At 38.6% G+C, this 16,592-nt stretch overlaps 1 protein-coding gene across 1 annotated transcript in view; it reads left to right on the top strand.

The window, feature by feature from the left end:
- The first annotated feature begins 1,457 nt into the window (after positions 1–1,457).
- The window catches only part of LOC138175778 (alpha-N-acetylneuraminide alpha-2,8-sialyltransferase), a 135,732-nt gene continuing 120,597 nt past the window's right edge, over positions 1,458–16,592 (top strand). Inside the window, exons 1-2 of the mRNA XM_069106242.1 lie at positions 1,458–2,386; positions 2,610–2,879. Of these exons, the coding sequence (XP_068962343.1) occupies positions 2,629–2,879 (251 nt within the window). The 5' untranslated portion in view covers positions 1,458–2,386; positions 2,610–2,628. The remainder of the gene's footprint in view (positions 2,387–2,609; positions 2,880–16,592) is intronic.

The following is a 16,592-nucleotide window of genomic DNA, read 5'->3' as shown; positions in this document are numbered from 1 at the left end:
GGAGGATGACAAGAGATGGTGTAGTGAATGGAGCACTGCACTTGGAGTTAGAAGGACCTGGGTTCAAATCCCTCTTTGGACACTTAGCAGTTGTGTGATGCTGCCTGGGAAAGTCACTCTGGGTAAGTTACCTCCCTGGACCTCAGTTTCTTCATCTGTAAAATTTGGAGGTTGGACTCAATGATTTCTAATAACTCATATATTTACCTCTATGATCCTATGAAATGCTTATGGTGAAAAAGGTTTGTGTAGTTTTTTATATTAATGAAATTTAGTAAACTGAGGTGGAAGCTCAGAGTGAATTAATGGATATTTGCAATTTTAAGGGTGTTTCTACATTAAAGAGATGAGTTATACCTACAAATATAACCTTTTCTTTTAGTCCAGACTTACAAACTCATCCATGTAAGTAACTCCCCATGAGGAAACTCCTTCCATTGGTGCAGCTGGACAACTTGCACTTAGATTTGTAATATAAGGGAGTCACTTCAGGTCACTCAGACATTCAATGACTTGCCCAGGTTAACTGCAAGACCACCCTGACTGGTCCTCAGGAAGAGTGGGTACCCTAACCTGGCAGGATAGGGGTCCAGGAACAGGAGCAGAATCAATCTGATCATTTATCAAAGGAATGAAGGCAAAGAGCTGACAGACAGGTCTTAACTGGGTTCCTGAACTTAGGCACTACAGCCTAGATACCTCAGGAGTAATTGTCAATAATATGCAAATTAACCAGCCTTAAGGTGATTGTTAATGTATCAGGCACAATACATTTTGTACTTCTAATGATACTCAAACCAACATGATAGTCTAGTCAAAATAATTTGAACATTACTTTAAATATTAGGAAGCATTTTGCTTAAGATCGTCTCCTATAGACAGACCCTGACCAGGAAAGTAGTACAAAAGGCACTTTTAAATCTTCAGAAGGTGCTCCCCATTATATATATATATTAAACTTAGTTCCCTCAGTATACCTTATGGAAATGAAAAATAAATAAACAAAGGGTTACCACCAGGAGGTTCTAAAAAGGCCGCCCCTGAAAACACAAGAGCTTTGTATTTTAGGGTCATTGGCTATGATAGGGTCAATGGTCTGAAACCTTAGGTAGTGATTCTGAGGTTACTATTAGCAAGGAAAACTCCTAACAAATAAAAAGTAGCATGCATTTAAAAAGCCTTGCAGACAATTGAGACCTTATCTGTGATGTCCCAGGTTCTGCCAGCATGGATTCCAGCTGTAGTCACTTTTGGATGCCGGCTGTGTCTTTCCCTGCAGTGCTTAGAGGAGGAGAATCTGTGTACATGAATCATCTGTGCGTTTGTGTGTGTGCGCGCGCGCGTGTGCGCGGGCGCTAGCTTGTCTGGACCGGTTAGGAGATGGAAAAGATGGGGGTATGAATCTCCGTTACTCTTGCATTCTCCCCTTTGCTGAGGAATAACCAGTCAGTTAGTAAAAGAGAGGTACCGAGGGTGCCAGAGCCCAGGAACTCCAGCTGCGTGTCTAAGATTCGGGAAAGGGTGTATATGTGGTTGTGGGGGTGGGAGTGGGAGGGTGAGGGGAAGCAAGGGGTGTCGAATCTGTCTAGTCCTTTGACGCACTCATTGTTTTGGTGTTTTATCTTTACTGTTTGTATCTATCCTGGGAGACACGAGCAGATGATAGACATGCTAGTTCTAGCCTAGCTGATCTGATACGCTGATCAAAGGGTCAAAGAGAAATTTTGCAAGCGGAGGGGTGAGGGAGGGTGGAGAAGACGACCTTGATTTCCACCAATCACGGTGCGTTTGTCTGAGATGCCCTGGGTGCACAGGGTGCCTGTGCTTCTCTGCTGAATTAATTGGAGAGAGACTTCTTTTATTTTCTTGGGGAGGTGGAGAAGCCAATGGTGGGATAACTAGCGGTCCCGGCTCGACCTGGAAATTTACAAGGACTGGCCGCAGTGTTAGTTCTCTTTTCCTTTCAAGCAGCTGCCGCGGCGGCAGCAGCAGCTTCGGCTTTCAGGCACAGGAAAAGCTCAGAGGCAACGAAGGCGAAGGAGCTTTTTTTTTCTTTTTTTTTTTTTTTCCCCATTTGGCGGGGAGAAAGGGGCAGGGGAGAAGTCCGGAAAGCAAGTAACTGAGGAAAAGAACCTTTTGCTTGTACCCAAACCGAGAACGATCGTGATGCAGCAGAGTCAACTGGAAAGACCCGCGGTCCCTGGATCTCCTGACTTCTGGAGGGAGACGGGGGTCCCTTTCTTCTCCAGGGGAAGCTACAATGGCCATAGCTGATGGCTTGCTCTTCTGCCTCTTTCGCTAAAAGGAGGGAATTTATTTGAAAGTTGCGAATTAAAAGCCTTTGCACCACCATTGGAACAGCAGCGGCAGAAGACGCGATTTTGTGGTGTGTGTCCCTGAGAGAAGGAAAACCGGAGAGGGAGAGCGGGGAGAAAAAGAGCAGGAGCGGGAGAGGAAGAGAGAGAAAGAGAGAGAGGGAGAGGGGGAGGGAGAGAAAGAGAGGGAGAGGGAGAGAGAGAGAGAGAGAGAGAGAGAGAGAGAGAGAGAGAGAGTTGCATTGCATGGGAGCGCTTTGAATTTCGGATTTCAGTTCAATATCTGCGCTGCAGCTCAGACCACTGCAACACCATGATTGCGCTAAGCATAAGCGACAGCAGCCGGGCCCGGAGACAGACTTGGAGAGGGACTATGGCAGTATTGGCGTGTAAGTGTCCCCGGACCCGACTGCCAATGGGAGCTAGTGCCTTGGGCGTCTTTGTTCTCTGCTGGCTTTACGTCTTCCCAGTGTACCGGCTGCCCAACGAGAAGGAGATTGTGAACGGGGTGCTGCAGCAGGGCAAGGCATGGAGGAGAAACCAGACTGCAGCTAGAGACTTCAGGTACCCAGGTTCATTTCTCTTCTCTTTCTCTCTGGCACACAGAGGACGGCAGGCGCCTACTACTACTGTAATCTTTCAAGTAGGCTCTGCCTACACTGTACATCCCTTCTTGGGAAATCACTCTCTTCAGTCTTCCTTATTCTTCTGTCTACCCCCCTTCTCTTCCCTCCCCCTCCCCCCAGTACACAACCACAATCCTTTCCCTCAGACTTTGTGACCTTGGTCCCTATCCACTCCCCACCCCTTACAGTAGGGATCTTCAAGGACACTTATTGTATGTAGGGAATCCCTCAATATTTGTCAGGTCATCATCATCATCAGATTTCCTAAAGTCATGCTTAAAGAGGTTGTCATTGCCTCTTCTTCCCTGGTAGGGTGGGGGAGGCCTGGGTAACTTGCCTTGTAAACTTGTTATGAAAAAGGAGTTCTTGACTCTTGAATGTTGTATCTTCTCTACCCTTTGAGAATGAGAAGGATGAAATGTTTCTCCAGAGGTCAGTCATCCGGTAAACCCTTTGGAAGAAATAGATACATATGAAAATGGTGATGGAAATGGGCATTGAGAGGGCTTGGGCAATTGAATCCTTCCTCAAAGCTGTCAGCCAGCCAGACCCTCCAGATAGAAGACTTCTTTTTTTTCAGTCAACCTTCATTCCCTGCCGCTCCTCCTCCAAGCATTTTATTACTCACAAACTGAATCTTGTCTTGAAAAAGAAAGAATGTGCTTCATTTTGGTAAGGATCTCACTATTCAGAAAGGTAGATAGGAAATCCAAAGATGAGAAATAGTTAAGTTTCAGTTTCCTCATCACTTCAATAATTTCACTTCAAATTGATTCAGAGACACAGAGGGAATCCAATAAATGAAAATCTGTGCAATGTTGTTGTGCATGTCTGATTTAGGTTGGTAGTAGGCAAGTTGGGTTAAGAAACATACTAAGTGTGACCCTTTCTCCAAGGGCTCAGGAAGAGATTAAGGCTGAAGTCAGTGCTAAATTCCTATTGTAGTAGCTTTTGGGGGTTGGAGAAGATGTACATTTCAAATGAACCTGGATAGTATGTTCCTCTTTCCATGTGTCACTTTAAAATTCTTTTACATTATACATTTAGGACTATTTACATTTCTTTTCTAGCCTTGCTCTGGTTTGCATCCCCCTCTATGGCTCTTGGTCTCTAAGAATGAAGGTCAGAAACATAGCAGACCATTTATGTCAGGGCAAAACAGCATAAATCATATATAAAATGAAAGGGGCATTTTGGGGGGGCAGTCATGAAATCATGTTTAAAATGAATATTACTCCTACCCAAACTTATTTAAGAATTTGTAGAACCCTTAATGTTTTAATAGTTACAATAAAAAAAAAAAACAAACTTATAACCTGCAAATTCACAAATGGCATTTTCTCTATGGCAGATTCTTTATCTCTGGTTTCAACTGATGTAAGGAATTGATTAATGATTTTTTTATTGTTTTTGAATTATAAAAACCTTTTTAGTTCAAAAGGAGTAATAGAAAAATCTTTTAGAGATTGCCAACAAGAATTATTAAGTGCTTACTATCTGGCAGGGACTGTGCTGTTCACTGGGGATGCACAGAAAGGCAAAAACTGCCTTCCTCAAGATCTCACAGTCTAGTGGGAAAGATAAACATGAAAATAACTAGGTACATATATATTTATGTATGTACAAGACATATACATATACAAGATACCTACATGAAAGATGAATGGTAATTTCAGAGGGAAGAAACAGGGGACAGGGAAGCATCTGGGGGACAGGGAAAGGCCTCCTACAGAAGGTGAGATTTGAGCTGAATCTTGAAAGAAGACTGGGAAACTAAGAGGTAGAAGTGAGGAGGGTGAGCATTCCAGGCAGGGGAAATCGCCTGGGCAAAGGCATGGAGATGAGAAATAGAGCTGGAGCCACAGCAGGTCCAGAGCAGTATGTCTGGATCATAGAGTTACATAGAGGGGAGTGGAGGTTAAGAAGATTGAAAAGGTAAGAAGGGGCCAGGTCATGAAGAGCTTTAAATGTTCCAAAGAGGACTTTATATTTGATCTAGGAGGTAAATAGAAACTAGTGAAGTTTGAGGATGTAATAGAGTAAGTAGTATGGTAAAACATGGAACATTTGTTTTTCTGTAATCCTAGACTATCTTTAGTTATGTTTATGAGTAAAGAATAACTTCTTAAACTTTATATTGTAGTAACTGCTTCCATAAAAAACAGTTACCTCAGTTAAAAATATAATGTATAATTCCATATACATATTACACTTGAAGTGAAAATAACTGAACAATTGTGACCTGGGTAGATTGTATGTGATTTGGAAGCCATATACTAATGAAGTTTGGAGAAGTTTGTAAAGGAGCTCTAAAAGGAGTGACATCATTTAAAATAATAATAAAAAACATACTTATCGAGTTAGCAGAGTTTTTAAAAAGCTCAATGTTTAGCAACAAAATTGCATTTCAGTTATTTAATTCACTGCTTTTAATACTGGAATTGATTATTGTAAAGTTTGAGCAGATTTTCTTTCTAAATGGAAGACAGACCATGTGTAATAGAATGCCAGGGAGGAGTACTAATATCATGGAAAATTTACTTTTACTTAAATTGGGAATTTTATGGTCTTCATACTTATGTATGCATGCATGTATATGTACATGTATATATACACATATATACAATGTTTATCATATTGATAAACAATGGAAGAGAAAGATATGCTATATGCTTTTTTCAGGTATTTGATATTCATTTGATAAAGATATATCACTAAAAAGGAAATGCTACATAATTATCTTGGAATATTATAGATTTATTTTTGCTATATGCATCTAATAATAACATCATTAGTTAATTTCTAAGATTATTCTTCCCACTGTCAGGACAAACCTATTGGGGTGGCCAGGTAGCACAGCGAGTAAGAGCACCGGCTCCAGTGTCGGGATGACCTGGGGATCAAATCTGGGCTCAGATACTTAGCACCACACCCAGAAATAACTGGCCATGTAACCTTGAGCAAGTTACTTAAGCCCGATTGCTTTAAAAAAAAAAAGGCAAAACTATTTTGGGATATCTTACAATTGTAGGCCACTTTTCTTTCTTTCTTTCTTTCTTTTTTTTTTTGCTTTTTGGAGGGGGGAGGGCAGGGCAATTGGGGTTAAGTGACTTGCCTAAGCTCACACAGCTAATAAGTGTTAAGTGTCTGAGGTCGGATTTGAACTCAGGTCTTCCTGGCTCCAGGGCCAGTGCTCTATTCACTGAGCCACCTACCTGCCCCTTTAGGCCACTTTTCAATATTACCAAACTGGGTTGACCACTTTACTAATTTACCTTGCTCTCTTATTTTTGGTAGAAAATTCTTTGCCCATGCTAACCTCCTTTATGACTTCTGAGTCAATATTTCAGTCTTTTGAGGATATGTGATTTCACTGGCATGCCACTTTTTTAACTTGCGGATTATAACCCTTTTAACCCATACTCGACCATATTTTCTGCTCATAATTTGGGAGAAACTGATGGCCAGAGGAAAATAGCTGCTGGGTTTTTTATTCCTTCTCATTATAGCCTTGTACAAACTGAGAAACCTAAGACAAGGGAAATTAAAAAAAAAAAACAACACAGTGTTTATGGAAGCTGATGTTGAACAAATTAAAAGGAACAAAGAGTGTGTGTAAAGGAAAGCTGGTATCATGTGGTTTTCTACTCCAGTACTCCAGTGAATCTGTTCTCATCAATGTGGATATTCCTTCCAATGATATAGAGTGCAGCCCATCTGTGCTTCCACATTCTATGCAACTTTACATCTTTGCTTCACTGTAGGAGATCCTTCTAAAATTCTGGGGGCCTTCCTTGCATTTTTCTTAACATGGACATTATGAAGCTATCAGTGAAGACCCTGGTTCTCCTTTCCTTTCATCATATTACTGGCCTACTTGCTCTTCTTCCTAACTTCCCCATTTCTGTCAAGGGTGTCACCTTCTTTCCAGTCCTCTACATTCGAAATGAAAAGAGCCATCCTTTACTTCTCACTTTTACTTGCATTCCCTTCATATCTAATCAGTCCCCAAACCTTTATTGATTCTAAGTCTACAACATCTCATTATTTTTCTCTTTCTTTCCATTCACACTACAACCACTCTAATTTAGGCACTGTATGACACATACCATTTTCAAACTTTGTACCCTTGAATGGACTGGCCTCTATTATTGGCATATAATTCCTCTTTAGCTCTACTTCTTGGAATTCCTATATCACGTCAAACTTCAGCTCAAGTATTAATATCCCAGAAAATGCCTTTCCTGATTCCCTTAGCTATTTATTAGTATCCCTTTCCAAAATCACTTTGTATTTATTTCATATATATTTTATATTTACTTATTTGTGTACATGTTGCTTTTCCCCAGGAGAATGTAAGCTCTTTAATAGTAGTGACTGTTTAATTTGTGTGTGTGTTTTTTTTTTTTTTTGCTTTTTGGAGGGGGATGGGCAGGGTAATTGGGATTAAGTGACTTGCCCAAAGTCACATGGCTAGTAAGTATTAAATGTCTAAGGTCGGCTTTGAACTCAGGTACTCCTGACTCCAGGGCTGGTGCTGTATTCACTGTGCCACCTAGCTGCCCCATGTTTAATATGTCTTAACCCCAGTGCCTAGCCCAGTGCCTGATACAAAGTAAGGTCGTAGTAAATTTTTGAATTGAAATAAATTGTACGACATCTTTTAATCTACTTTTTCATGTATTCTTCTGCATCTGTAACATGTTGAAACCTGCCCATTGTGTGCTTCACCAATGCCGTTTGAGTGATCCTCAGCATCAGGTCTTTGGAGAAGGCAGGGTTCCATGATTTGCAACCATTTGCAGTAACAACTAGAAGAACACTGGCCTTTGTTTCACAAAGAAGTATGGAGTCATCGAAATAACTTTGGAGGCTTCCAAGGGTAATCTAGCCTACTCTTCTCCTTCAGTTCAGGCTTGACTCGTTATGCTTTATATATACGCATACACAGATGACTCTTGTAGTTGGTGTATCAAACTACATACCTTAGTCAAGACAAAAGGCATTCTACATTCACTTGCTTTTCTGAGTATATATAGTTAAGCCAAACAGTATTGAGTGATTATGGATCTCCTTTAAGAGACTTCAATATTCCTGGGCTTTTGACGTATATTAATCACAAACAACAGAATCTGGAGGACCTGGATACAAAGAAGGAGTCTTTCTTCCTGGACCACCTCCTTTACAGTGGCAAACACCTTTCATGAGTGTATCTGTCTATTTTATGCCTTACTTGATATAAATAATCAGAGGGTCATTAAAGAAAGTTATTCCTTGTTGCTGAGGCAAGCCTAACTGCCGGGATACAGCTGTTGTAGGATTGACTAAATATTTTGGGGTTTGGGCCATTCTGGCATACTTCCTGGAGTACTTATGTAAACATATTTAATTCCAAGAGGAGGACATTATATTACAGGATCACCCAGTACATGTATCCAAGAGTAACCTCACACTTACTCCCCCCAATCCATCTTTTTGACTGGAGTTTAGCATCCATTGTTAATATTTAGAGTTAACATTGCTTAATTAAGTGGCACAAGGTAGTATTGGTGAATATAAACCTCTTGAAATGGTTCCCAAGAAACTATCTGCTATCTCATCTTTAATTTTCCCTCCAAACTAAATTTGCTGTTTGGCTTATTTTCCAATGTTGAAAGTGGCAGTTCAGAAAAAAGATGAACAGTATTTTATAAAGACAGCAGCCGGGAGACAGTACTAGGTTAAGGATAACTTGGTTGTGGGACCACCCATTCAAGACATCCCACCAAAAGGACACAGTTAGATCATGTTCTTCCTAGACTATGAGCAGCAGCAAGGTCGCTATAGCTATGAGATTGTAGCTAATTCAACAATTCAGACTTCATGCACTTTTGGGAAACTCTACTACAAAGTGGCTAAAGTCCCTTTACTTCAAGTTGACTCTCCAGTAACAGTTGGTATCCTGGCTTTCTTACCACCACCTATTCTGTCCCTCTGTGGCCAAGCTTTCCTTTGGATATGATCTGTATTCTCTTCTAGCCCTTAAAATGAAATGAGCTATTTTCCTATTCACCGTTATTCACAGGGCTTGCAATAATAATATTTGTGCCAAGTTATGATCCTGATCCCACAGGAAGGCTTCACTGACCTAAGTAAGTAGACGTTTGGCAGTCTGCACCACTTACTTCTCTCATCACCACTATCCCTTGCAAAACCAAACTGGAACATGGACATCCTTCCAGAATGGTTATGCTTCAACTCAGCATTCTTTTAGTGTTACTGAAGAAGCGAAAAGAGGTCACATAGGATTGAGTGCTACTTTGTATTGTTTTTATTTTATAAGGCCAAAGAATTCAGCCCAATGTTTCTAGCCAGTCAAGCAGTAAACATTTTTTTAAGTGACTGCTGTGTGCCAGGCATAGTAGTTCTAGGGATACAGTAAGTTCGAGACAAAAGACAGTGCCTGCCCTCAGGGAGTTTATGATCTAATGGAGGAGACACCACACAAGCCCACTGGTGATGAGATTCTCTGTACTTACCCATCCTAGAGGTCTTTGTAGAATGATGGAAATCTGCCAGAACTTGTGTTCTTTTGGCATAGCTTTTGATGACCCAGGATAATTTGATAACCTTTACTCTATGAGGAGGTATCAGAGTAATACTCTTTGCAGGAGAGGGTGGTTCCATTTTTCTCTATAATATAAACTGTCTTAACATTAGAATATGCTTGGTATTAACCATATTGCTTAGAAATTTTATTAATGAATAGACATGGATTTTAATACTACTCTATAATTTCAGAGAATGAATTTATCTGTTTAACTCTTGAGAATGATAATGGTTATTTAAGAATTTGATGCTGTAAAAGAATAATAGATTATATAGCAGAAAGTAGATTTTAGAAGTCATTTGGTCTAAAGGTCATACCTTTAGTCAGGTTAAGAACAACTATCCCTATTTTACAGAAGAGACAACAGAGACCCATAGATGTTAAGCGACCCACACAGCCAGTGGGGAAAGGTTTATTCTATAGCCTGACAGAGGCTACTCTAGGTTAGGATACTGTACTCTTGCCTTTTAGAGCAGTACTCTTTCAATGACATATAAACAATGACTAATATTCTTCCATAGGAACAGACATTAGATAACTTCTTTTTTCTTTGCTTTTTTGAGGGGCAATTGAGGTTAAGTGACTTGCCCACAGTCACACAACTAGTTAAGTGTTAAGTGTCTGAGGCCGCATTTGAACTCAGGTCCTCCTGACTCCGGGGCCGGTGCTCTATTCACTGCGCCACCTAGTTGCCCCCATTAGATAACTTCTAAAAGCTAAAGGCTGTAACTTGGTAGTTTCTTGTGACTTGTAACTTGACAACTTAAAGTCAGTTTTCTCCAAATTCTTCATAAATACTGTAATTTATTATTTCATTCATTGTTCCATTTACTCTTAAAGTTTTATTACCAATTAATCATAGGCATTAGGAGTAGCCTACTTTTTAAAAAATGATTTTTATAAACCCAAGTCTTGGTTTAATGTAAAGAGATGATCATAGTTAGAAATGGGCAAATATAGATGCTTTCTATATTAAAAGTGAGTTTTCTAAAACTCCTATGATTTTAGAAAGATGAAAGAGTTAAGTGACCCTATCATAGAAAACTTAAAAATTCCTATTGCTCCTGTTAACTACGGAGCTTTGTAAAATGAAATGTAGAGCTAAAAAATTAATTCTGTAGAAATCTAAACACATTTGTCTTTGCTACCAGACTTTTTTCCCCACTTCCACTGCTATTTGAAAGTAAGAGTTGTGGGGGTTCTTCTTTGTGGTAATACACAGTGCTACCCCAAACCCTTGCTTAATGATCCCTTAGTTATCAGTACTCTATACTTATTTTCCTGCCCCCAAGGAGTAAACTTTACTGTCCCCAGATATCTCCACTTCTACTCATTCCCAAAGTAGCAAGGTTTTGAAGAAATGAGTAGCTTCTATTCACAAAAAGGCATCCTTATCTAAGGCATCTAGTTCCTGCCTAAATTTGAATGAGTGCTACATATATATGAAAATAATATCTCATGTACCCAGAAGTGACCTATCTAGTTTGATGACTATTTTGGGAGGGGAGGAAATAACCATTTATATAAACCCTACTATATGCAAGGCACTGTACTAAGCACTTTTACAAATGTTATCTCATTTGATCCTCACAACAACACTCTGTGAAGTAGGTCCTGTCATTGTTCCTATTTTACAGTTGAGGAAACTGAGGCAAACAGAGATTACATGACTTGCCTAGGGTCACAGCTGCTAAGTATCAGAGGTTACATTTGAACTCAGGTCTTTCTGACTTCAGGCCCAGTGCTCTATCTACTGAACCACCAGCTGCCCCTAGGGATATGATTGAAAACTCACAAGTAAGCAAAACAGACAACTGTGAAGTCAATGTAGACATTGTGAAACTTATGTACCTTACTTGTAGGAGAGTCCCTTAAAACCTACTTACTATTTCTTTTGATACAGTTTTAAAAACTTGATGATAAGGGGCAGCTAGGTGGTGTAGTGAATAGAGCACTGACCCTGGAGTCAGGAGGACCTGAGTTCAAATCCGGCCTCAGACACTTAACACAAAAACTACCCTTGTGACCTTGGGCAAGTCACTTAACCTCAATTGCCCTACCTTCCCCCCTTCAAACCCCCCCCCCCCAAAACTTGATGATCTGGTTTTCTGCCCTGTTGTAGACTGGAAGCAGAAAAATGTGTGTGGGGAGGGGTTACAAGCACAAACTACATCCAGAGTGACAACTGGCATTCTGTAGCTAGGGAAGAAATGGAAAAAAATAAAAGTAACTACAAAGAAAAAAAATCACTATAGCCTAAGTATAGGGCTGACAAATAGTTTAGTAGCTTCTGGGAGCATCCCTGATGTGCATAGCACACGTTTAAAGATTGACATACATAATGATAATTTTTAGTCATTCAAAAAGATTTATTCATTCATCCTGCATACTCCATAAGAATATGGAGAGCAAAGTTAAGTATGAAGTGTATAATTTCGATTGAATTAAATTAAAAAGGTTTTGTAAAAATAAAACAAATGTAGCCAAGATCAGAAGGAAAGCAGAAAATTTGGGAAAATATTTTTATAGACAGTTTGTCAGATAAAAGTCTCATATCTAAAATATTTTTATAGACAGTTTGTCAGATAAAAGTCTCATATCTAAAATATATAAAGAGCATTTTGTCAAATCTGTGAGCTTATGAGTTATTTTCCAGTTGATAAATGGTCAAAGTATATAAACAGGCAATTTTCCGATAAAGAAATGAAAATAATTTATAGTCGTGTGAAAAAATACTCAATCATTATTGATTAGAGAAATGCAAATTAAAACCACCTTGAGAAATCATTTTACACCTATTAGATTGGCTAAAATGATTAGAAGGGGTAAGTGACAAATGTTGGAGGATATGTGGAAAAATATAAGACACTAGTTCATTGCTGGTGGAATTATGAAATGTTCCAACCATTTTGGAAAGCAATCTGGAATTACGTCCCAAGAGTTATTAAACTACTATACCCAGCAATACTACTACTTGATCTATTTCCAAAGATAATTAAGGAAAAAGGAAAATAACCTATATGTTCTAAAACGTTTATAGCACCTCTTTTTGTGGTGGCAAAGAACTGGAAATTGAGCCCATCAATTGGGGAATGGCTAAACAAGTTGTGGTATGTGATTGTGATGGAATACTACTCTACTATAAGAAACGATGAGCTCAATGATTTTAGAAAAACGTGGAAGGACTTGCATGAAATAATGAAGAGTGAAATGAGCAGAAGCAAGAGAACATTGTATATAGTAACAGCAATATTGTTTTAATATTCACCTTGAGTGAATAAGTTATTTTGAATATTACAAATACCTAAATTAACCATAAAGGACCTGTGAAGAAAGATGCTATCTGCATCCACAGAAAGAACTGATAAATAGAAATATGTATAGAATAATGTTATGCTGTATAGCTATTTGTGTCCAATGTCAGCTATCTTGGGGGGGATGAAGAAGGGAAAAATAGAAATTTACATGATAATTGTGTTGTATATTTGAAAGGAATAACAGGTTGTGCATAGTAGATTGTAGTTTCATGTGCAATCATCTATTAAAAATTTCACTGTTATGGAAATGTTCATTTTATTCCATAAATTAAAAATAAAATAAATAAAATTTAAAAAGAGAATATGGGGAGGTGTAAGGAGGCAGTTATAGCTAATGAGCAAGATATGTTCCAGAATTCATTGATAAATTAGGCATTTACAAGAAGAAATATGTTTTTCCACATAGAAACAATGTGGTGGCTATAGTCCCAGGATTATGCCATAAAGGCATATTTAGTGTGCCATGGGTAAAGATCATATTGCTGAGACAGCAGATCCATTGAAGTACACTGTACTAACAGTTCCAGTCTGAACTCTGGATACTGGGAGGAGAGGAAGTGTTACTTAGAGAAAGCATGTCTCTCCTCATCTTTCCTGGCAGCTAGAACAGGGCTTGCATCTTCCTAGTCCCTTTCCTAGCTCCTACAGCCCTTTCTTTCACATTTTGAATTTAAAAATGGAGGATTCACACTGATATGATATAGGGGGTATAGGGTGGGGGTATAGATGCTTAATGGAACAATTGGAGTCTGACTCTGACATACTGCTTCTTCAAAGGGAAAATATCTCATGTAGAAAGCAATTTAAATAAAACTTTCTTAGAATTTTCAAGCAGTCTTGAAACACAAAAATTGATACTACAACTAGATATAGCAAAGGCAGCAAGATGTTCTCTTCCATCTTGGTTAACAATATTACCCCAAATTTCTCAGTCTTTACTCACACCTATCCCTACCCACCAAAGTGTGCCATAATCCCAAATTCTCTGTTTTCTGAGTCAATTATCTACAATTGTCTACAATTATCTACAATTATCCCCCCAAAGATACCTTAGCCAGGGATTAGGAGGAAAGCTGTATGAATTAATTCACATAAATGTTGCAAATTTTTATTTATAGTTTATTAATATTGCTTGAACCTACCTTTATGTAACATTAACAAAGCTAGACTGGAAGCTGGGAAGATCTAGGTTCAAATCTCACTTCTGACACATATTGGTTGTGTGACTTTGGGACTGTTACTTAACCTCTTAGTGCCCTGGGCAAAATCCTAAGATTATAAATTGCAGAGAAAGTATGGACTTTTTAGAGTTCCCTAAGCCAGTGAAATCACCAGTCCATTTCTGATCCTAATTATATGAATAAATCTTTCATCTTTCTAGGGATATTTATGTTTTTAAAAGAGGATGCTTGCTAATCCAAAGGAATTTCCAATTAGTGAAATTGCAGACTATTCAGTAAGCAAAAATATTAATAATTTAAGATAACTTATTTCACAAAGCAAATTGGTTTAAAGCTCTTTTGATAGGCTTCAAGTTTCTCCCTGAAACAATGCTGCATTTTTTGGACATCGATATGCTTTTGGTGATGTTTTGGGTTCATGAGTCAATACTACAGTTAATACTACAGTTTCTAAACAATCATTGTTCAGGATCTGGTAAGGGGGAATAGAATGGCATGGTGAGTCTGAAAAGCCTTTAGACATACTACAGAAAAGGAATACTCAGAAGTGCTGTCAATGGGGAAATTTTTGAATGGGAAAAAATGAACTGGCCTCGTAGTAAGACTGGATAATTGCTAATCTATGTCACAGGTGGGGAACCTGCAGCCTTGAGACCACATGTACTCCTCTAGGTCCAGGGCTGGTGCTCTACTCACTGCACCACCTAGCCGACCCAAAAACCCATCTTTTAAGAAAAGAGATTTAAAAAATTCTTTAAAATGTTTTGATACATTTTGCTTTTTATGTCATAATTAATTCATAAGAATCCCCTATAATATTTTCCGTCATAATAAATAAAAATAGTTAAACAAAACTTTTAAAAATAATGATGATGCGAGCAGCTAGGTAGTGCGGTTAATAGAACACCGGCCCTGGAGTCAGGAGGACTAGAGTTCAAATCAGACCTCAGACACTCAACACATTTACAAGCTGCGTGACCTTGGGCAAGTCACTTAACCCCAATTGCCCTTCCTTTCCCCCTCCAAAAAAAAATAATGACCATCATGTAGCATTTCTCAGTCATAGTATAACACCTTTCTATGGAGATGTGTTCCATCATTAGTCATCCAGAACCTATATTGATAATCAGCTTTTATCTGAGTTCTATTCTTTTAGGGTTTATATTTTTTGTTACTGTAGTCATAGTTCTTTTGATTTTGCTTTTTTCTCTTTGTCCCTTCATATAGAACTCTCTGATTTTTTTTCTCTGAATTCTTATTTGTAATTTCATGTGGTGCAGTAATATGGCATTGCAGTCATGTGTCAATACTTTTTCAGCCATTCCTTAATTAATGAGTACTTGCTTTGTTTACAGCTTTTTGGCTTCTACAAAGTGTATGGCTATGAATGTTTTGATAAATATATTTCTATCTGTCACATATTATGTGACCAGTAGTGACATCACTGAATCAAAATGTCTGCTCAATTTAGTAGCATTTGTTGTTCAATGTTCAGCTGTTTTTCAGTCACGTTTGATTCTGCATGACCCCATTTGGGGTTTTCTCAAAAAAGATACTGGAGTTGTTTGCTATTTCCTTCTCCAACTCATTTTATAGATGGGGGAACTGAAGCAAACAGGGTTAAATGACTTACCCAGGGTCACAAGCCAGTAAGTATCTGAACTACAAAATTCCAAATTATTATATGGAACTGTTGTACCAATTTTTAATTGTAAATTGGATATGTGGGATTAGTAAGAGTGAGGTGTTGAGGATGACACAGAGGTTTTGAGCCTGAGTGTGTGGACTAATAGTGTCTTCAGGAGTAATAGGGAAGTTTGGAAGAGTGGTAAGTTTTGGGAAAAGAAATGAGTAATGTTTTGATTACATTGAATTTGAAATGTCTTTGGGACATCCAGTTCTAAATGTCCAGCAAGTAGTCAGTTCATTATAATGATACCCATGGGACTTGATAAAAAGGAAGAGAGTATTAAAAAAAAGAATTCCCAGAAAAAGAGTCTGCATGGGTGGGAAACTTGAGACCTTCTAGGTGCTTGGGTGCATCCTTGTGACTGAGTCCAAGTTTTACAGAACAAATCCTTTTATTAAGGGAATTTGTTCTGTAAAGTTTGGATTTAGTCAAAGGGCTGCACTTGAGGACCTAGAGGGTCACATGTGGCCTTGAGGTTGCAGGTTCCTCACCTCTCTAAAGTTATACCTATAGTTATTGGACATGGAATAGATGGAGGTTTAGCAAAGCAGAACCAACAAAGAAATGGTTAGATAGGTAGGAAGAAAATGGAGAGAGATCATTCAATGAAAACCTAGAGGGGAGAAACATTTTATGGCTATTTTAAATGGGATTTCTTTTTCTTATCCTTTTCTCCTTGTTTGTTATTGATACATAGAAATGATGATGATTTTTGAGTTTTCTACTGGGTGGCATAGGGGATAGAATGCTGGGTCTGGGCTCAGGAAGATTTAAAAAATTAGCAGGCATTGTATTTTGTGAAAGGCTTCTCTACATCTGTTGTAACGATTATGTGGTTTTGGATGTTTTAGTTTTTAATGTGATAAATTATGTT

This window comes from Petaurus breviceps, unplaced genomic scaffold (assembly GCF_028583685.1).
Source record: "Petaurus breviceps papuanus isolate PSGF00001 unplaced genomic scaffold, PetGlider_PUasm1.0 79, whole genome shotgun sequence".
Lineage (NCBI taxonomy): Eukaryota > Metazoa > Chordata > Mammalia > Diprotodontia > Petauridae > Petaurus > Petaurus breviceps.
The sequence above is the reverse complement of the archived record's forward strand: the minus strand, read 5'-3'. Positions and strand labels throughout refer to the sequence as shown.